At 39.6% G+C, this 22,320-nt stretch overlaps 2 protein-coding genes across 7 annotated transcripts in view; one reads left to right on the top strand and one right to left on the bottom strand.

Annotated features, from left to right (window-relative positions):
• The window catches only part of MAP3K13 (mitogen-activated protein kinase kinase kinase 13), a 201,166-nt gene that overhangs the window by 64,721 nt on the left and 114,125 nt on the right, over positions 1–22,320 (bottom strand). The window lies entirely within an intron of this gene.
• Positions 1,385–2,818, top strand: LOC101059447 (large ribosomal subunit protein uL4-like). The gene has a single exon (XM_054681301.2). It carries the CDS (start codon positions 1,456–1,458, stop codon positions 2,362–2,364), a length of 909 nt encoding a protein of 302 aa, XP_054537276.2. The 5' UTR covers positions 1,385–1,455; the 3' UTR covers positions 2,365–2,818.

Raw genomic sequence — 22,320 nt, 5'->3', positions numbered from 1 at the left:
TAAAAACTCAAATCGACAAAATCCACTGACCTACCTCATTTCATCTTCTTTATAATATTTTGTGAAACAATTATGCATTCAAAAATATTGATTCCATGTTTACCATGTACCTATATTTTCGGTTAAGATTATGAATGTTTAATAATCTTGAAGTATGCTGGAGACAGCAAAAAAATAAAAATTACAAAGAAGCAAATTCTCCATGGTGACAAATTACCTTTTGAATACCAGTACCTATAAATGCAACTGTGATTACAGTTAAAATAAGTTTATTGTAGGCTTTAAATTGAATAAAGATACTTCATTTTCAGAGTAGTAGTCTATAAATTTATCAAGAAATAGAAACTTGTGAGGCTTCAAAAATGCCTTAAGTCAAAGGTGAAACATCTTGACCAAAGGAATGATTTATCCATAAATCATATCATAAATGCTATCTCCATAAATCTTTAATAAATAATATATGGTATTTTAAGTATTAATATTCAACATTTTCTGACCTAAATCCAGCTGCCATATGAATGATAAAATCAGTAACTTTAAATGTTTTAAAAATAAGATACAGACATATATGTACCTTTAAATATATAAATATTAATAGGCATAAAAATTTAAAATGTGTATAATTAAGTAAGCATTTTAAGAAATTACGTTTAAAAGGTCAACAGTGGTTATTACTGTTGTTCTTTGACGTTTTCTATATTTTTCCAAATTTCTACCATTAGCATGCATTATTTGTTTAATCAGAGGTTTTCAATACAAATCCTTGTTGCTTTAAACGCACAGATTAATGGGCCCACTTCACTATATTTTCAGATATGAAAAATGATGTGAAATGTTAAGGATACTGTCAGGAAAGCTAATTGTCACTGTGTGCTGAGGCTTGCAAACAGGCATAAAAAGAACTATAGGCCGGATGTGCTGGCTCACGCCTGTAATCCCAACATTTTGGGACGCCAAGGTGGAAGGATCACCTGAGGTCAGGAGTTCGAGACCAGCCTGGCCAACATGGTGAAACCCCAGCTCTACTAAAAATACAAAAATTAGCACACCTGTAGTCCCAGTTACTCAGGAGGCTGAGGCAGGAGAATTGCTTTAACCCGGGAGGCAGAGGTTGCAGTGAGCCAAGATCATGCCACTGCACTCCAGCCTGGGTGACAGAGTGAGACTCCGTCTCAAAAAAAAAAAAAAAAAAAAAAAAAAAAAAAAAAAAAAAGAATTATAAATTCAAAATGAAAATAAAAGTGAACTTAAAAAGATGACAATGAGCAAACAAAAGTTAATGACTCCTATTTTGTTTTTACCTTTTCTATTAATGAGATTCAAATTTGATTCTAGAAAAGGCAGAATGATCATGATTAAGAGAACTGAAACCCAAAACAGATGAAAAGACAAGAACATGCTTTTCCTGTGGCAGCAGCCGGGCTGAGAGGAGCGTGGCTGTCTCCTCTCTCCGCCATGGCGTGTGCTCACCCACTGATATCGGTGTACTCCGAAAAGGGGGAGTCATCTGGCAAAAATGTCACTTTGCCTGCTGTATTCAAGGCTCCTATTCGACCAGATATTGTGAACTTTGTTCACACCAACTTGCGCAAAAACAACAGACAGCCCTACGCTGCCAGTGAATTAGCAGGTCATCAGACCAGTGCTGAGTCTTGGGGTACTGGCAGAGCTATGGCTCGAATTCCCAGAGCTCGAGGTGGTGGGACTCACCGCTCTGGCCAGGGTGCTTTTGGAAACATGTGTCGTGGAGGCCGAAGGTTTGCACCAACCAAAACCTGGCGCCGTTGGCATCGTAGAGTGAACACAACCCAAAAACGATATGCCATCTGTTCTGCCCTGGCTGCCTCAGCCCTACCAGCACTGGTCATGTCTACAGGTCATCGTATTGAGGAAGTTCCTGAACTTCCTTTGATAGTTGAAGATAAAGTTGAAGGCTACAAGAAGACCAAGGAAGCTGTTTTGCTCCTTAAGAAACTTAAAGCCTGGAATGATATCGAAAAGCTCTATGCCTCTCAGCGAATGAGAGCTGGCAAAGGCAAAATGAGAAACCGTCGCCGTATCCAGCGCAGGGGCCCGTGCATCATCTGTAATGAGGATAATGGTATCATCAAGGCCTTCAGAAACATCCCTGGAATTACTCTGCTTAATGTAAGCAAGCTGAACATTTTGAAGCTTGCTCCTGTTGGGCATGTGGGACGTTTCTGCATTTGGACTGAAAGTGCTTTCCGGAAGTTGGATGAATTGTATGGCACTTGGCGTAAAGCCGCTTCCCTCAAGAGTAACTACAATCTTCCCATGCGCAAGATGATTAATACAGATCTTAGCAGAATCTTGAAAAGCCCAGAGATCCAAAGAGCCCTTTGAGTACCACGCAAGAAGATTCATCGCAGAGTCCTAAAGAAGAACCCACTGAAAAACTTGAGAATCATGTTGAAGCTAAACCCATATGCAAAGACCATGCGCCGGAACACCATTCTTCGCCAGGCCAGGAATCACAAGCTCCGGGTGGATAAGGCAGCTGCTGCAGCAGCAGCACTACCAACCAAATCAGATGAAAAGGCGGCGGTTGCAGGCAAGAAGCCTGTGGTAGGTAAGAAAGGAAAGAAGGCTGCTGTTGGTGTTAAGAAGCAGAAGAAGCCTCTGGTGGGAAAAAAGGCAGCAGCTACCAAGAAACCAGCCCCTGAAAAGAAGCCTGCAGAAAAGAAACCTACTACAGAGGAAAAGAAGCCTGCTGCATAAACTCTTAAATTTGATTATTCCATAAAGGTCAAATCATTTTGGACAGCTTCTTTTGAATGAAGACCTGATTATACAGGCAGTGAGGAAAAAAGAAAAGAAAAGAAAAGAAAAGAACATATATCAGTGTTTTGATTATTTCCAAGTTCTAAGGTCCAGATGAATTACATGTGAAGGCACCAAAACTCTTGCATTTAGGATTACAAAAACAACCTTTGGTAAATAATTATCTTCAGGAACTATGAGCAAGACAGTGGTTCATGGAAAAGTAGAAGATAAAGAAATACCCTATTTTTTTAAAAAGGAAGATTACAGAATATGTGGAACTATGAACTTAAGTTGGTCCCTGACAAGATGCTAAGTATACAGTAAGCATTCATTAAATGCTAGTCTCTTTCCTTCTTTTCTTTTCCTTTTATTTTGTGACCATTTCCTCTCTTTTTTGGAACTCTAGGACTCTCCTAAGATACATAGTTTAGGAGAACAAGAATTGAAATGGTTTAAAAATTATTATTAAACCCAAAATTTAAAAGAAAAAATAAAATTAAAATTATTTTTAAAGAATTTGGTTTATACCTGGGCAAGGTGGCTCATGCCTGTACTCCCAGCACTTTGGGAGGCTGAGGTGGGAGGATTGCTTGAGCCCAGGAGTTCAAGACCAGCCTGGGCAACACAGTGAGACCCTGTTACTAAAAAAAAAAAAAAAAATAGCTGGGCATGGTGGCATGTGCCTGTAGGCCCAACTACTTACTAGGCTGAGGATCACTTGAGCCCAGAGGGTCTAAGCTGCAGTGAGCCATGATTGCGCCACTGTACTCCAGTCTGAACAACATAGCAAGGCCGTCTCAAAAAAATAGTGCTATTATATACACTTTAAAGTTATTTCTTGTCCAGTCTATATTCAGATGTACTTCATCATATTGAGAGCAATATTGTAAGGGCTTAAGAGAGAAGGCACTAGAGGAAGATAGACCTGGATTCAAATCGTAATCACTAACCTCGCCATAACTCTCTCTAAGCCTCAATTTTGTCATCTATAATTAGTAGTAACAACAGAATCCACCTCATAGAGTAGATGATTATACGAGATAGTATATATAAAAAAACACATTTACCCTCAATATTTGTTAGCTATGCAATTCTTTAACTAGAAAAATTAGAATAAACAGATATATGTCAACATGCTCAATATATATGTGAAATCAAGGGGAATAAAAAGAAGGGCAAGGGAAAGACAAGTAAGCTTTTCCTTAGGAAAGTGATAAGATGAGAAAAGAGAGCTAAGAAGAGGGGAACGGGTTGATATATATAGAAACTGAGGCAAGCTGAGCTTGTAACATTCATTTGGTATTATAAATGAAAGCACAAAGAATCAATAAACAGTGAGATACCAGGTCAAAAGGGTGAAAGCAAGATGGAAAATAGGAGACAAAAATCCCAAATGTATGCAACTTCTTTTTCATATTTCATTTCCTTTGTCTTTAATTACAGCAGTTATTTTTACATTCTAGGTTTTAATTAAATTGCACACATAAAAAGGAAGGTTCTACATGGCTATAATATTTGGGAGAATATTAATACTATCTAGTTGTAGTATTTGGGAGAAAAAAATTGGCCGGGAGCAGTGGCTCACACCTGCAATCCCGGCACTTTGGGAGGTCGAGGCAGGCAGGTCACCTGAGGTTGGGAGTTTGAGACCAGCCTGACCAACATGGAGAAACCTCATCTCTACTAAAAATACAAAATCAGCTGGGTGTGGTGGCACATGCCTGTAATCCCAGCTACTTGGGAGGCTGAGGCAGGAGAATCTCTTGAGCCCGGGAGGCAAAGGTTGCAGTGAGACAAGACGGCACCATTGTACTCCAGCCTGGGCAACAAGCGTAAAACTCTGTCTCAAAAAAAAAAAAAAAAAAAAAAAAATTAACCCCTCTGGTTTTAATACTGTGATGTTAAATTAGGAGATGATTTCATTGATTCAAGAAAATATCTCTAGGAAAACATTGCTTATGCTTTAAACATAAGAATAATTAGACCAGGGCAGGGCATGGTGGCTCATACCTGTAATCCCAGCACTTTGGGAGGCTGAAGCAGGTAGATCACTTGAGCCCAGGAGTTCAAGACCAGCCTGGGAAACATGAGAAAACCCCGTCTCTATTAAAAATACACAACAAAAATTAGCTAGGCATGGTGGCACATGCCTGTGGTCCCAGCTACTCAGGAGGCTGAGGCACGAGAACCTCTTGAAGCCGGGAGGCAGAGGTTGCAGTGAGCCATGATCGCGCCACTGCACTCCAGCCTGGAAGACAGAGTGAGACCCTGTCTCACAAAAAAATAAAAATAAAAATAAAAATAAAAAATATATGCCACTTGGGAAGTGATGGATAGTGTGCTGCTTAGTAAGATTAGACTGGCTCTGCTCTCAGGAGCTTCATGACTCTAAGCAAGTGAGAAAGGAGGAAAAGTCTTTTAAAAATGTGTTTTAAGAGTAGTGACAGGATCTCACTATATTGCCCAGGCTGGTCTTGGACTCCTGGCCTCAAGCAATACTCCCACCTCATCCTCCCAAAGTGCTAGGATTACAGGCATGAGCCACCACGCCTGGCCAAAAAATCTTTTTGAATGAAATTATATTATGGAAATTTTCTTTTCTCATTAAATTCATTGTCAGTATTTGGATTGTTTAGTTGGACAGTAAAATACAACTAGAGATATTAATATATAATACATTCTATACTTATTTTATACTATACATTAAAATCAAATAATTCATTGCCAGTTTAATATTTAGGGCTGTTGAAGAGCATCAGTAACAGACTTCGACTTCCAATGACATATATGAAAGTTCTCACAAAGCTGCAGATTCTACACCCTGTTCCTGGGCAAGTCCTAGATATACTTGGCAGGCAAGAGGCCATCCAAAGTCCTTCTGCTATCCTTGCGTTGCTTTTTCAGGCCTTTCTTAAGAATGGTAGAATCATAGATGGTTCAAGTTCGGAGGGAGCAGTGACTGGGCCATGCCTTCTATTTTTCAAGATAAACAACTAAGCCTCATAAGTTTGTAAGAGTAGAATCAAACATTGTTTATCTCTGTACCTTGTCCTTTTTCTTTTCCCACCGTCTAGCCTCAGCACCTAGTACAGAACCTGATATAATATGGTGGAATTCACTTTTTTTGGATGAGAAGACTTTACACTCACACATAGCAATGTGATAACGTATTAACAACATTTATTGAGATTATGTGAAACCGCTCTAAACACGTTTCCCATATTAACTTATCTAATCCTCACATCAACCCTTTGGGAAAGGTATTATTATTACCCCTTGACAATAATTGGTGAAAAATTGGGGCACAGATAGTCTAAATGACTCACAGCTACTAAGTGGCGAAGACAGGAATTGAACCCAGTTCCACTCCAGCACCAGAGCCTGAGCCCTTAACCACAACACTGTATTGTCGATATTATAATGGGCTTCTGTTTAACTAAAAAAGGTCTAGGTCAGAAAAATATGGAATAGGCTCATATTTTACCTTGAACTTAGGTTCCAAACTTGGATGAAAGGTATGAATTCTTAGCAATAACTAAAGATAATTGGAGAATTCTAAAATATGCTCACTTTCTGTAGGGTTTACTCCATTCTGGTTTTTGTTTGTTTTGTTTTTTGTTTTTTGAGGTGGAATCTCGCTCTGTCGCCCAGGCTGGAGTGCAGTGGCACAATCTCAGCTCACTGCAACATCTGCCTCCCGGGTTCAAATGCTTCTCCTGCCTCAGCCTCCCGAGTAGCTGGGACTACAGGTGCGTGCTGCCGCACCCAGCTAATTTTTGCATTTCTTGTAGAAGTAGGGTCTCACCATGTTGGCCAGGCTGGTCTTGAACTCCTGGCCTCAGGTGATCCACCCACCTCGGCCTCCCAAATTGCTGGGATTACAGGTGTGAACCACCGCGCCCAGCCCCATTCTGTTTTTAACATTAAAACTCTATACTTGCATCATCCAATATTATAGCTTCTAGTTATATGTAGTCATTTAACTTTAATTAAAATTAAATAGAATAAAGATTTCATTCCTCAGCTGTACTAGTCCATTTTAGGTATTCACTAGCCACATGTGGCTAGTGGCAACCATATAGGACTGGGAAAAAGAACATTTCCATCATTACAGGAAGTTCCATTGGACAGTGCTGCTCTATGCGCTTTATTCATATTAATAGATTGGTCTGTTGTAAGGATTAACCAACATTGTGGCTCCCTTCGTACATGGGGATTTGCTAACTGCACAGTACTCCACTACCTTGTTCAATATGACAGGTTTGCAACCATGTTTTAGTAATATTTGTGAAGGATTTAAGTATAGCTCATTCTAATGATGGTTCATCAGGATCAAACTGAATTGGGGATTTTATCTTTTAAAAGACTGTCCAAGGAATCATAGCTGTGTGTCTAAAAGGAACCAGAGGAATAATTTTCAATATCTAAGTAGGTTCATTTGTGGAGAATCTAAAAAATGAAATTAGATTACTGCTACCATCATTCCTTGAAGCTCCTAATCATAGCACTAGTGTAGGTGAAAGGCAGAAACCTAGGGGAGGGCTAATGGAGGAAAAGGTGAATAGGAACAGAAGTTTTACCAAATCGCCAGAAGTATGTGTCACTTCTCAGAGGAGACTGTATTACAGATAACCAGGACAAAAGCTCCAGGATGAACAAAGCACTCCTGACTCTGGATCCAATGTCGAATTTTAATAGAGCAGTAACTAAAGCCAAATTAGTGAGAGATCCTATTGTTTTAGACTTTTACATTTCTTGTGACTTACTATTGTTTTTGCTCACAGAAGTAGTCCTGAGCTTTAATTTTTAAAGTAATGATTCAATCAAGATGATACTCTAGAAAATGTGTGATAGAACATTTTGAGCTTTACCAACAATAGAAATTTGAAATTGTCAAAGATTGGCCATTTTTCACTTGTCTTATGTCACTGTTTTGGAATGACTCTGTGCTAGAGTGTAATCCATACCCATTGTTTAATTATTCATTGAGGGTAGTTTCAATTTCTACTCCCAATATATAGCTGAAATTTGCAGACTGCTAAAGGATCCTAGATAAATCCCATCTGCCCAAAATGAGGATGACAAGGAAGAACATCAATAAATATTAATTATTGATTCTAAGTGCTAAAAAATGATAAATATATAAGACAGTTCTAATGGAAAGAAAAATAAATGTAAAATAATAAATTATTTGTGACAGAAAACAATATGTAGTCCCTCAATACAAATGATAAATATGTAAGACAGTTCTAATGGAAAGAAAAATAAATGCAAAATAATAAACTATTTGTGACAGAAAATAATATGTAGTCCCTCAATACAAAGATTAATATTACAAAGGATAGAATTTAAAGACATATTTAGGCTGGGCATGGTGGCTCACACCTGTAGTCCCAGCACTTTGGGAGGCCGAGGTGGGAGGATGACCTGAGGTCAAGAGTTCGAGACCAGCCTGGCCAACATGGTGAAACCCCATACCTACTAAAAATACAAAAATTAGTTGGGCATGTTGTACACACCTGTAGTCCCAGCTACTCGGGAGGCTGAGGCAGGAGAATCACTTGAACCTGGGAGGTGGAAGCTGCAGTGAGCTGAGATCATGCCACCGCACTCCAGCCTGGGCAACAGAATGAGATTCTGTCTCAAAAAAAAAAAAAGACATAACTGCCTCCCTTTAGGAATCATAATTTGAATTCATTACAAGTGCACATGGTTTCATTAAGTGCTCCTAAAAAGTTGCATATAAATCACATTTAAAAAATAACATTTAAAAATCACTAATAGAAATTACTATTTGAAGTATCACTGATAAATCTACTTGCAAAATGAAGAATCCTTCTGAAATGCTAATGATTGCTTTATTATTGTACTTGTTTGCTTAATTTGAATTTTCTGTTGTTTCAATGTCTGGTATTAGTTGTTTAATTAAATGTCAATTTCATAGCTCTCAATAAATTTCCCTGAGTAGGTGGTATGTCCAGCAAATCTACCTGAGAAGTCAGTATTTGTCATGGGCTTGGAAATCATGTGCCCAAACATGTTAGAACTGTGTGCAAAATAACAGTAATAAGATTTTGTACAAAGGCATGATGACTCTTCATATGAGTAAACTGTGAGGTTTTGTACATGGGTTTTGTGACGTACATTCTGGCTATGTGCAAATGTTTTTCCCTTCATTTTCTGATTTTTTTTCTGTGTTCTAAATAACTGATTGCAAATTCATGTGTATGCATGTCTAGCTGTTCTTGAATCATGGTATAATCTACAGTTAGGACATCTCATAAAGTAAGGACAAGAAAAGACAACTCTACTTGAAGAAGCCAGGAAAAACCAAGGGCCCTTTTACCTAACACTTTGCTTCCGATGATAGCTTTGAAGGGGGAGTCATTGTTTTTTGTGACATCTGTTTACAAAAGGAATGGGTATAACATAAACATCACTTACTTCTCTTAATATTCCATGAAAGAATCTTATTCATATGCTGAACCTTTTTTTTTTTTTTTTAGACAGAGTCTTGCTCTGTCACCCAGGCTGGAGTGCAGCGGTGTGATCTTAGTTCACTGCAACCTCTGCCTCCTGAGATCAAGCGATTCTCCTGCCTCAGCCTCCTAAGCATCTGGGATTACAGGCGCCCGCCAAAATGCCTGGCTAATTTTTGTATTTTCAGTAGAGACGGAGTTTCTCCATGTTGGCCAGGCTGGTTTTGAACTGTTGACCTCAGGTGATCCACCCACCTCGGCCTCCCAAAGTGTTGGGATTACAGGCATGAGCCACCACACCTGGCCTATTTTTTAATTTTTAAAAATTGACACATAATAATTGTACATTGTTATGGGATACATAGTGATGTTTCAATACATATAATACATAGTGAGCAGATTGGGGTAATTAGCATATACATCATCTTGAACATTTATCTTTTTTTGTGTTGGGAACATTAAAATATTCTCTTTTCTAGCTATTTGGGAATATATATTATTGTTAACTATAGTCATCCTACAGTGCTATGGGACGCTATAGCTGTAGAATTTATTCCTCCTATCTAGCTATAATTTTGTATCCTTTAACAAATCCCTCCCTGTCTATCCTCCCCAGCCTCTAGAAACCTCTGTTCTGCTCTTTACTCCTATGAGTTTAACTTTCTTAGCTTCTGCGTATGAATGGGAACATGTGGTGTTTAACTTTCTGTTACTGGCTTGTTTCACTTAACATAATGTCCTCTAGGCCAGGGATCCCCAGCTCCCAGGCCGCAGACTGATACTGGTTTGTGGCTTGTTAGGAACCAGGCTGCACAGCAGGAGGTGAGCAGCAGGCGAGCGAGCATTACCGCCTGAGCTCTGCCTCCCGTCAGGTCAGCAGCAGCGTTAGATTCTCACAGGAGAGCAAACCGTATTGTGAACTGCACATTCGAGGGATCTCATAAGGTTGTGCGCGCCTTAGGAGACTCTAACTAATGCCTGATGATCTGAGGTGGGACAGTTTCATCCTCAAACCATTCCCACCCACCACCCACCACATCCCTAGTCTGTGGAAAAATTGTCTACTACGAAACTGGTCCATGGTGCCAAGAAGGTTGGGGACTGCTGCTCTAGGCTCATCCATGTTGCTGCAAATAACAGGATTTAATTCTTTTTTTTTAGGCTGAATAGTATTCAATTGTGTACATATACCACATTTTCTTTATCCATTCTTCTATTGTCGGACATGGGTTGATTCATACCTTGGCTATCGTGAATAGTCCTGCAATAAACATAGAGGTGCAGATATCTCTTCAGTATACTGGTTCACTTTCCTTTGGGTAAATACTCAGTAGTGGGGTTGCTGGACCATATGGCAGTTGTATTTGTGTTTTTTTGAGGAACGCTCATACTGTTCTCCATAGTGCTGTACTAGTTTACATTCCTACCAATAGTGCATAACAGTTCCATTTTCTATGCATCCTTGCCAGCGTTTATGTTTTTATCTTTTTGATAATAGTCATTTTAATGGGTGAGATGATATCTCATTGTGGTTTTGATTTGTACTTCCCTGATAATCAGGGATATTAAGCTTATTTTAAATTAATTAATTAGAGACAGGGTCTCGCTCTGTAGCCCAGGCTGGAGTGCAGTGGTGTGACCTCAGTTCACTGTGACCTCCACCTCCTGGGTTCAAACAATTCTTCTGCCTCAGACTCCCAAGTAGCTGGGACTACAGGCACATGCCACCACGCCTGGCTGATTTTTGTATTTTTGGTAGAGACGGGGTTTCACCATATTGGCCAGGCTGCTCTTGAACTCCTGACCTCAAGTGATCTGCCTGCTTTGGCCTCCCAAAGTGCTGGGATGACAGGCATGAGCCACCAGGCCTGGCCTCCAGTCTGCAATTCTAAGGCAGGACACACGCTCCTTGAATCATCTCAGTTGCCCTTGTCTGATCTATATCCAACTCTAGTCCACCATTATATATATATATATATATATATTTATTTATACATTTCATTGGTAGACGCCTTCTGATGATGCCCAATGTGGTAGTGATTTGGCCAAAAACAGCACACAGAGCAAATTTCATGACTAACCTCCCATTAATGCAAGGTTGCCCTAGGAATGTAATAAATCAGATCATAATGAAGCTTGGTATATTATAAATAGTTGTTGTCCCATGTTTATTACATAATGCTTATGATGTGCTGTAATTGCAAAGAATGCAGGTTTTCAAATCAGAAATACCTTGTTTGATTCCTAGCCACTTATCTGCTGTGAAGTCTTTGACAGTTATGTAAATATTCTGAATTCTAGTTGCCTCACTTGTATACAGGATATACTAAACCTCCCTTTTGGGGTTGTTGTAGATGCAAATCAAACTAATCGGCTTTTTTTTTTTTTTTTTTTTTTAAGATGGAGTGTCACTCTGTTTTCCAGGCTGGAGTGCAGTGGCATGATTTCGGCTCACTGCAACCTATACCACCTGAGTTCAAGCGATTCTTCTGCCTCAGCCTCCTGAGTAGCTGGGATCACAGGCATGCGCCACCATGCCTGGCTAATTTTTGTACTTTTAGTAGAGATGGCATTTCACCATGTTGGCCAGGCTGGTCTCAAACTCCTGACCTCAAGAGATCCACCCGCCTCAGCCTCCCAAGGGGATTACAGGCTGGGATTACAGGTGTGAGCCACTGCACCTGGCCGAATTGGCATTTTATTGAGAGCTTACCATAAATAAGACCCTGAAAGCTTCAAATGGTTTCTCTCATGAAATAAGTTTGATTTCAACTGCAAAATTGGAAGATATCACTCTATACTCCCACTTTCTGATTTTTTTCCCATAAAACTATTGAACAAGATTTCTAGTTAAATGTGATAGGTTGAACATAAACATTTTATCTCTGCTCTGCCCATGCCAGACTCTACTAAGATAAAAGTAAGGCAGAAAAAAAAAGTGGCTCACACCTGTAATCCCAGTATTTTGGGAGGCCGAGGTGGGAGGATCACTTGAGCACAGGAGTTCAAGGCTACAGTGAGCTATGACCATGCCCCCTCACTCCAGCCTTGGTGACAAAGCAAGACCCAGACTCAAAAAAAAAAAAAAATTCTCAAAATTCTACGAGGAAATCTAAAATGAGCAAAGACAAAAGGCTACATATTGTATAATTCCATTTATATGAAATCCACTTACAGAAAAGACAACACTATAAGGACAGAAACCAAATAATAGGGGCCAGGTGTGGGAACTGATTAATAGGGGCAAGGTGTGGGGAAGAGGGAACACACTTGAGCTTTCTTCCCCCTTAATTCCACCGCTGAAATTGGCAAAACGCACTCTGAAGCTAAAGTCCCCACGCTGTCCTGAGCGATAGTAGAATCACCAGAAGGCATCAACAAGCTGCTGGACACTGATACTTTTCCTGATACTTTGTCAAAGACACTTAAGAAGTCTTTGACAAAATCCATTTAATTGCGCATGGTGTGGCAAAGTTTGTTAAAATGCAGTCACTCTGCTTTATAGTTATAACGTTCTATTTTGTGTATATCAGAGTTAATTTTTTATTTAGAATCCTTTAGCACCATTTGAGACAGAGGTACCCCTGAGTGTTTCCAAATGAAAATTAATAATCATAGGTCTAGACAGCAAAATGAGGTAAGAGTTTAGCACAGTCACGGTTACATGTCTTTAGAATCTGAAAGCCAACCTTAGAGATTCCCACTCCAGAAAGTGGAGGTGGGTTAAGGCTCAAGATCTAGGGTCTGGTGGTGGCAAAAAATGGTTTAAAAAAGAAACGTTATTTATATCCAAGGTTCACAGACAAATAGATAATCAGCTCATGTACAATTTCCGTCATTTACTGAGGCAAATCAACTTAGAGTGTCCTTCCCATATAATCTTTAGAGTTTCTACTGTTCTTTTGTAATTTTCTTTTCTTTCTAGGCATGCTTTTAATATAAAATTTTAATCTTTATTTTACTGGATAAAAATGTTGTGGGAATATACCCCACATCTCTTCTGGAATGATCCAGCCCCACTCTATGATTTCTGGCTTTCATTTCAAGGCTTTTTTCCACAGATCCCCTTTTTACTTGCCTAGCATGAAAACAAGTCGGTTCATTAGTGAGAATAGTTATTGCAATAGGGCATCCGTTCAACCTCAGAAGACGAAAATGAATTGAGCACCAAAATTTAAAATATGAAAATAAGTCATTATTAAATACCTATGGGAAAAATCACAAAATCCTTACATATAGTCTGTTAAATGACCTTCTTCACATAATAACTGAAATGACAATAGGGCTAGAATAGTACCAAAATCTTAGAAATTAAGCCATCTACAATACTTTGTACCATCTAGGCTTTGGGATTAGTGGCTTTTTCCCTTAGCCTACATATGTCTAATCCCATTTGACAAAATTAGAAGGCATGCTTGGCTGTGGTTACAGACAAGCTCAGAGAATAGTCTGATTATTTTTTAATCCCAGTAGATTCAGATTCAGATTCTGATTTATTCCCTCTTTCTTTCTTTCCTTACTACTACAAAAGAATCAAGAGAGAAGACTTAAATTGCACAATAGCTAGAATTTAGTTTGAGAGTTAAAGTGTTAGCATAAAAACGCACTTAGCATACTTCTAAATATGCCTTCCATGTTACTGGCTTTATTTCAAGGCTTTTCTTGACATGGCAGTACAATTTAATTAAGGAAGGTGCTACAAAAAGAATGGCTGGGAACTAAATTGCCAGCTAGGAAGGGCTAAATTAAGAGTCAAGTGGCACCCTGGGCTTCCTGTTTTTCTGACTTCAAACTGTTTTAGGTAATTTTTCCTGGCTACTCTGGGACCTTCCAATCCTTTTAAACTCTTCTGATATTGAACTCTTACTACTCTTTCACCCAGGGTCGTGACATTGTATAATTCTAGGGGGCCTCATTCCCACTGACAGCCCTGCTTTTATTATTTCTCTCTTACAAAAATGCTTCTAAAAGTCAAAACTATTTCTAACAAGATCAACTGACGTCAACTAGCTGTTTCACTTTAGAGAATTAACACTCAGTGCTTTTCCAGTTCCCTCACTCAGTAAACATGTATTGAGCATGTGCCAGACATCACGTTACGATGCCATGGATGATGGAATAGACCCGATCAGATAGTCCTACCCTCAAGGAGCATACAAACTAGTGTGTCAGATAAGCAAGTAAGCAAGTACAATGAAAGGCAGACTTTAGCCTTCACGCACAGTATAAGCACAGCAAGGGAAGCAGCAACTATGACTGAGTTACCAGAGAAAACTTCACAGAAAAAGAGACATTTGAGCAAGAAAGTGAGGCCTTGAAGAAAGAATCAGAGTTACACCAGTAAAGAACGAGTGAAGGATGGAGAGAGATGAGGCTGCTGTCTGGAAGAAGACATATATTCTGGGCAAAAGAACTGCGCAAAGAAAAGAATGGAGGGCAAGAAAATAAATAGCATTTTCCAAGAATAGCAAACAGTCTGGAAGAGCTGGAACATAAGGTGCATACAGAACAGTGATCAGCACTGCTGTAACTATAGGGTGGTGCCACATCATAAAAGGTTTTGAATGCTGGGCTAACGAGTCTCTTTTCTTTGATCAAAAGAATTTGGCCTCATAGAAAACATTACTCATTACTTATGCAATAATCGGAAAGCTTTTGTTCTAGACCACAGTAATTGGAATGTGCAAATGTGTAGTTTCTGAATATATGCGATTACATTAAATAATGCATATATACCTTAATAGCAAAATAACATTGTTTGATGGCATAAAATTGAGGCTGAGTTTCTCTTAAGTCATTCATTGGCAGGGACACATTCTTCAGAACCACTTCTAGAAATCTAACAGTAGTCAGGTAGAAATAAGCATGCTGGCCTTAGAGCAAAAAAAGGCATGACACAAGAAATATTCAATGTACTGAAATGCATTGCTAGTGAGAACATCAACTAAGAACTTACAATTTTATACATTGCCAGTAGGATGGGCTACAAAATTTGCAGGGCCAGTACAAACTAAAAAATGAAAGACCCCTTGTTTAAGAATTATTAAGAATTTCAAGATGGAGATAACAGAATATTAAACCAAGCATAGGGCTGCGCGCGGTGGCTCATGCCTGTAATCCCAACACTTTGGGAGGCCGAGGCGAGGCGGGCGGATCACCTGAGGTCGGGAGTTTGAGACCAGCCTGGCCAACATGGTGAAACCCCATCTGTACTAAAAATACAAAAATTAGCCAGGCGTGGTGGCGGGCACCTGTAATCCCACCTATTTGGGAGGTTGAGGCAGGAGAATCGCTTGAACCCAGAAGGCTGAGGTTGCAGAGAGCCAATATTAAGCCACTACACTCCAGCCTAGGTGACAGAGCAAGATTCTATCTTGAAAAAATTAAAAAAAAATTAAACCAAGCATGGGTCCCTGTGCAACTGCATAGGTTACATACCCATGAAGCTGGTCTGATTGCCAACCCCAACTTTTAAGGACAATCCATTCCGTTTCCATAGCCTGACGTATGTAAACCAGCTCTCACGCTCAAGTGTAAACTTTGCCATCAATTTGCCCCCAGAATTGATCCCATCTCCACCACTGTGCTTTCCTCCCTGCCTTCACTGGCAGTGGGGACCACAAAAGAGTTCCTCTTAGAGAAATGCTGACACCTTCATCTGTTCTTACAACGCTATTTTCTGCTTACTGAAAACAGGTTTTGTTTCCTTGATCTTCTGTGTTTAAAATTTCCCCTCTTTATAAAGTCTTCACTAATCACAGGTAAGGTAATAAGTTCTTATCTATTTCCAGTATTTAATCTTACACTCACGCACTATCCAGGCTACTGTTTATGCAGAGTGTAAGTATGGCTGCTACTGCTGCAGATAATGTTAATGGCAGTGGTAGTGGCAGGTACCACTTGCTGAGTGCCTAGGCACTGTGCTGGGCATTTTACAGTCCTAAAAATTGATCATTAAATGATCCCATTGTTATCTGATGTCCTTGTTCTTTATATTTTAGTCCTATTCTTCAGCACCTTCTCCAAAGTAAAAGGAAAGGAAGGAGGGGGAAAAAAGCAAACCTTAGGTCAGATAATTTTGCTACTTGTTAATAGAGTTGATAACAAAACTGTGACTTTTTAAAGAAAGATATAAATAATTACCTGATTACAGCTTCTATATTATCTATGCATTTCATTTATTCTCCTGACCTGCGATGGATAAACCAGCCATTAGGTTTATCTGTATATATAAGTTGGCCATTTTCGGTAATAAAACCATAGAGGAAAGATATCATGTCTTCTTGTTTTTGTTTTCCAGCTTTACTGAGGTATAATTGACAAATAAAAATTATATTTACAGTAAAAAATAAATTGACAAAAATTGTACAGTGTGATGTTTTGAGATATATGTACATTGTGATGATGACCACAATCAAGTTAATTAGCATATCCATCACCTCACCATATCTTTTTGAATTACATTAGTACAACATACACAGTCCTAATTGTGAATGGAAAAAAACTAAAACAGAGCATTTACTATAGTTATAAATTCTATTCAACCAATTAATAAGTATGTACATTATGCTGTGCCTTATGCTTCATGCTATATTTAAAAAGTTCAAGTTTTCATAAATGTTAGTGTATTATCACCTCTGAAGAAATTCAGAAAAGACCACTCTGTGGCCCTGAATCAATCAAGGAGATGTATGTTGGTTCAGAGTGGGGTTAATTTGTTTAGACTTCAGCAATTTCAGAACAGCAGCAGATCTAAAGTCAGATACTCTCAACTGATCTGAATTAAACTCTTTTGATTAGATTACGCCTATCTACTTTAGCTAGAAATTATTTCAGTCTACTAACAATTTCCAAAGCACTCTATGTATAGCTGAGGTTTGGCACGGTTTTTCTTATCTCCATTTTGCCTTTTATTTTTTGATTTGGGAAGACTATATACCAGTATCTTCTAAATATGAGAAATAGGGAGGTTTTGCCTTTTGCATGCGTCAGATATATCTAGTACCTCAGGACGTTTTGTCTCCTGGGCCACAGCTTAACAGTATTAGCAAAAGCAGTTCAGCCAGGAGGGAATTGAACAGCAGCTGAGTCAGTCTAATAATTTACACTGGGGAAAGCCCTTGGAATTCAGAGGCACATTGCCCAGCTGGAGAGACAAATCTAATCTCTGCTAATGATGTTCCTCCCTCTCTTTCCTATCAGGGCTGGGTTTTTTACACATGCGCACATAATTATATATGCACACTCAGAGTCCAATGAAGCCAAACAACACAGCGCCCAGGATTAAATTACACAGTAAGATTTCCAGGCGTCATCTGGCCTCTACGTCCTAATAAATGCTGTCCATGGTTCACGCCGTGGAGATGTTAGAGATCTTAAGAATTCAACAGCACAGACAATAAATACTAAAATTCAAAGGTGAGAACATTATGATTTTATAATGAGACTGGATATAATAAGCTTGACTTCTTAAACAGACTTAAATTTTAAAAGTACACACTAGAAGAAAGGACACAGACTCCAGACAAAGATGTACATGGTAATAGGTAAAGAGGTGAAGAAACAACACAAAGAAAATGTTTTAAAAAACCACCCAAAGCAAAAACCAGTAGATAAAAATAATTTGTAGAAAAAAAACCCTGACAATAAATAAATAAATAAATTGTGATACTACTACTATGAATAATAATTTGTATGTGCTAAGGCCCGAGAGGCTTTTCTTTCATTGATATACCCAGAATGAGGATAAAGTAGCCTCAACAATAGCTTCCCAGCAAATACAGTGGCGTCTTTCCTAGGACCGTTTTTAAGAGCACCTGTCCACCCAAGGTGAGATTCCCCGAATGCCAGAAAAGCAACACTTATAGTAGGGAGAGTCCAAGTAAATAATTCTTTGAAAATCTGATTTAATCCAGAAGGGGATGGATTGCATCTCCTTCAGGAACTCTTCCTTGAGCATTATTTATCACACTCAAGCTTTCAAGAATATTGAGTAACTAAAAATTATAGGTTATATTTTCTGGTAGGACCCTGGGATGCAAATAATCCGGGTTTCCAGGTAAGAGGTCGCTCCATAAGCTTTAACAATCTACCAAAAAGAAAGAGCTGACACTCTCCTATGAAAATCCAGGAATCTCACCAGAAATCGTGCCTCAAAACCTCATTTCCACATGGAAGTATGCCAAGAAAAATAAGCCTGACCATGTGGTTGTTTATATTTTATTACAATGCATAATGTTCTTCATATACTGATGAAACTTTACTTACTAAAATGTTTTAATAAGTACGTGTATTTTTATATAAAGCCCTTTGCAAATGACATCAATTATTTTAAAAAGAGGGAAGCAATTTAATAGTTAATGCCTCTGCCGCTTTACTGAAGTAAATAGGGAGTGGTGGGGTAGGGAGTCACCATCTGGGGCTATAAATTATAATCCTGCTACATGGTAATGGACAGAGGGCTGATCCATGAAGCTCCCCGAGGAGATTCCATCTATCAGTGCAGCCATCCATAGAAGGGGCTGAAGACAAGGGCAGCCCTGAACCCAGACAAGGAGGGGACCTGTCCCAGCAGCAGGATACAGTGCTGTCAGATTTTCAAAAGCAACTCTCACTCACCTGCTCCCACACGAACTCATCAATTCAGGAAATTATAGGGAAAATGCTCCCCCTTTACATTTTGGCAATTAGAGGATAATTTAGGATTCAAAGAGCCCTGGGCAAATAAAGTCCTCAAATGAGAGAAAACAAGTAATAGGCTTAGGGCTGCTTCATCCATAGTTAGTTAACTTGCAAATATCACTTGAAAAGAAAATGGTGATATTATTTACCATCAAATGAAAACTGCTGATGACATGTTCACCTGGCAAGAGGCAACACTACCTGCATGCATGAGCTTGTATAAACCTGCAGAGCCCCCAAACAAGGTGCACTAGTGGCCCATGATTCTCTTCTGCCTCTTACAGCAAGGTAAGCTTAGCTGCTTTGGATTATTTCCCAAATATAACAATGTTAAAGACAGTATTAGCAGATCAAAAGAAGACAAAAAACAACAACAAACACCCAGAATTATCCTAATAAGAAGAGAAACAGTGCAGAAAATCAAGTTTATTGAAACAATCAAAAATTACAAGTCAAAAAAAAAACACCTAGCAGCCTTATAAGCACTTGAGATCATTCTTAGAAAGATAATATAATTAGAAGTGCTAAAACAACTGTTTTTTTCTTGCATGCTGCTTAAATACTTAAAATTTAGATCTTTCGTGTCTTTGAAAATATTCAAGGACTTTTATAGACGTCCTCACATCAGTTCTCACCACAGCCCTGTGAGAAAAGCACCCATCCGATTTGCTACTGAAATCACAAGGCTACACCTAAAAACTCCCATTTCTGTGAGGAAAGTGGTCACTTAGATATTTGCTATTCTGCTCACTGACTCAACAAATGCTATGTTAATCATCTATGTTAATCATCTGTGTTAAGCAATAACGATGATGCGAAGATGAACAAAACAGTGGACCCCTGCTCTAGAGGAGTCTATTAGAGGAAAAATGGATGAATAAATAGTTACCATGTAATGTGAGAAGCTTTCTAAGGGAGATGGGTACAAATTATTGAAGTACAAAGAAGGGAAAAATCCCCATCCAGGATGACCAGGGAAGGGGTATGGAGAATATCATCCAGAGGGGCAGAGTGCGCAGACGCAGGGAGGCGGGAAGGAAATCACGTGGTTGTTTGGGGAGACGGACAAACATCAGCAGGGCTGGTGAGAGGTGATGAGAGATGTCGAAAATAGGGCTGGAAAGGTGGATTCGAGGATTTTTTTCTTTTCTCCTGTGGACAGAGAACTATGGAGAGGTGAAGGGAGGTGACATGATTCGATTTGAAAGATGATTCTGTTTCAGGGTAGAAAATGGAGGGAGGGCGAATGGGGTGTGGAAAGAGCTCTAGGGAGAATGGAAAGAATCTGAGCAACACTTTGGAGACAGAATTAACAGGATAGAGTGACTGGCTGGATGTGATGGTGACAGAGGGTTTTCTGGTGTGGAGGATTCCATGCTACCACTAATTGAGGCAGGACCTCCAGCAGAGGGGGTGCAGGGCGGAGGAGCTGCAGGGAGGAGGTAACGAGCCAGGGTTTATTCTTTCCTATACGCCATCAGGCAGGGAGGGAAATAAGGAACTAGCTAAACTGTAACTGGAGCAAAGAACTACAAATATTGTTAGAGAGATGAATACAAGGAAAAGCTTCCTTCCTTCCTTCCTTCCTTCCTTTCTTCCTTCCTCCCTCCCCCCCCCCCCCCCCCCACTTCTCTCTATTTCTTTCTGACGGAGTCTCACCCTATGCCCAGGCTGGAGTGCAATGGTGTGATCTCCGCTCACTGCAACCTCTGCCTCCTGGGTTCAAGAGATTCTCCTACCTCAGCCTCCCGAGTAGCTGGGATTACAGGCACGTGCCACCACGCCCGGCTAAAATTTTTTTTGTATCTTTAGTAGAGACGGAGTTTCACCATGTTGGCCAGGCTGGTCTGGAACTCCTGACCTCATGATCCGCCGGCCTCGGCCTCCCAAAGTGCTGGGATTACAGGCGTGAGCCACCGCACCTGGCATCATATCATTTTTATATTCAGGTCAGGAGAGTTACAAATTTTATGGACCCATTTTATCCTCAGCTTGGTGATCAGCATTTTTTTCTCAAGGGTAATTTTGTCACTTTCCTTTGTTTCTTTTTCCTCCCCTCACTAACACTAATATACACATGAATAATCTCCTCTTATCCTTTCCTCAACCCAACAGTGTTCCTTTCTTCGAAACCCTCTGTCTTCCAAGAGTCACACTTTGGTTTGCTCAATAAATCACTGATGGCTAAAGGATGCGATGGTGAACATAAAAAAAAACTACTAGCATCAAAGCCCAAATCCATATTCCCATTAGCTACATATAGCTTTATTGTTTCACTGCTTTCTTTAACCTTTAAGTCTTCTGAATAGGACACTTGGCTACCTCTTAGCTCTAACGACAATCAACAGGACTGTCTAACGTGGGCACCACTGTTCCAAAGGCATTTCAGACCAGCTATTATTTCCATGGATATCAGAGTATATTTGTATTGACTCTGAGCACTTAGCATCTAGAGAAAATGATTCTGATTCGACATAATCTGCAAGGAATAGAAGAAATGAGTGCATACGTATAAGAAGGAAGTAGGTACCACAATTCAGCAAATCTTTCCTGTGTGCCTGCTACATGCTAGGCACCATGTTTCTCAGAAGCCATATGGGGCTGTAATGGTGTAAAGATAACATCTTCCTTATCTTTTGGTATGCCTGACATACTTCATAATTTTTTAAAAAGAAAGAAATAGTCCCTGCTCTTCAGAACTCAAGTCTAACCTAGTAGGGGATATGGTAATATCTTGTAGGGGAGATAGCCACAAACGCAATTAGTTCTAATGAAGGGAGACTGTGCTATAGAGGCACTAAGTATAGTGAGATTCAATAGGAATAGAGAGATTACTCTTTCTGCTTTTGGGGAATAAGAGGCTGCTCATCTGCCTTCACAGGATATGAGATCAAAAGTTTGAAATTTTTTTTTGTGGAGGACTGTCTTTCTTTCTGGTGCATCTGATAAACCCTAAATGAATATTTTCACATCTATAACTAAAAAGGCATTAGGGCTACTGGCTCACAGATGCAAAGACAGTATCAGGTTCCCTTTCTTAGGCTCTCGGTTATTTCTCAGAACAGACAGCATTGCTTGTCAGTTCTTCAGGTCACACTCTTTCGAATGTTCCTCTCCTCACCCCCACAAGTCTGTCCAATACCTCAAAACCCTCCCAGAGTCTGTAGGCTTCTCTCATCATAGCCGATCAGTGTACTGTCCCCTTCTTGCCACCAGCTCTCCCTACTCCACAGGGCCAGGGGTGACCCTAAAGCTTCCAGCAGGTAATTTCACAAGACAGAAAGGTTGCCAGTTCCCTTTATGTGCAGCCCTTCCAGGAGGCAGGGCAGACCAGGCGACCTTTCAAAGTCTTACTGGCATATGGGCAGGCTCCGCT

This window comes from Pan troglodytes, chromosome 2, assembly GCF_028858775.2.
Source record: "Pan troglodytes isolate AG18354 chromosome 2, NHGRI_mPanTro3-v2.0_pri, whole genome shotgun sequence".
Taxonomy (NCBI): Eukaryota; Metazoa; Chordata; class Mammalia; order Primates; family Hominidae; genus Pan; species Pan troglodytes.
This window is presented reverse-complemented; position numbering and strand designations above follow the sequence as displayed.

Bases quoted from the DNA above. Each gene is read 5' to 3' on its own strand.
- LOC101059447 (XM_054681301.2), top strand. From the start codon at position 1,456: ATGGCGTGTGCTCACCCACTGATATCGGTGTACTCCGAAAAGGGGGAG.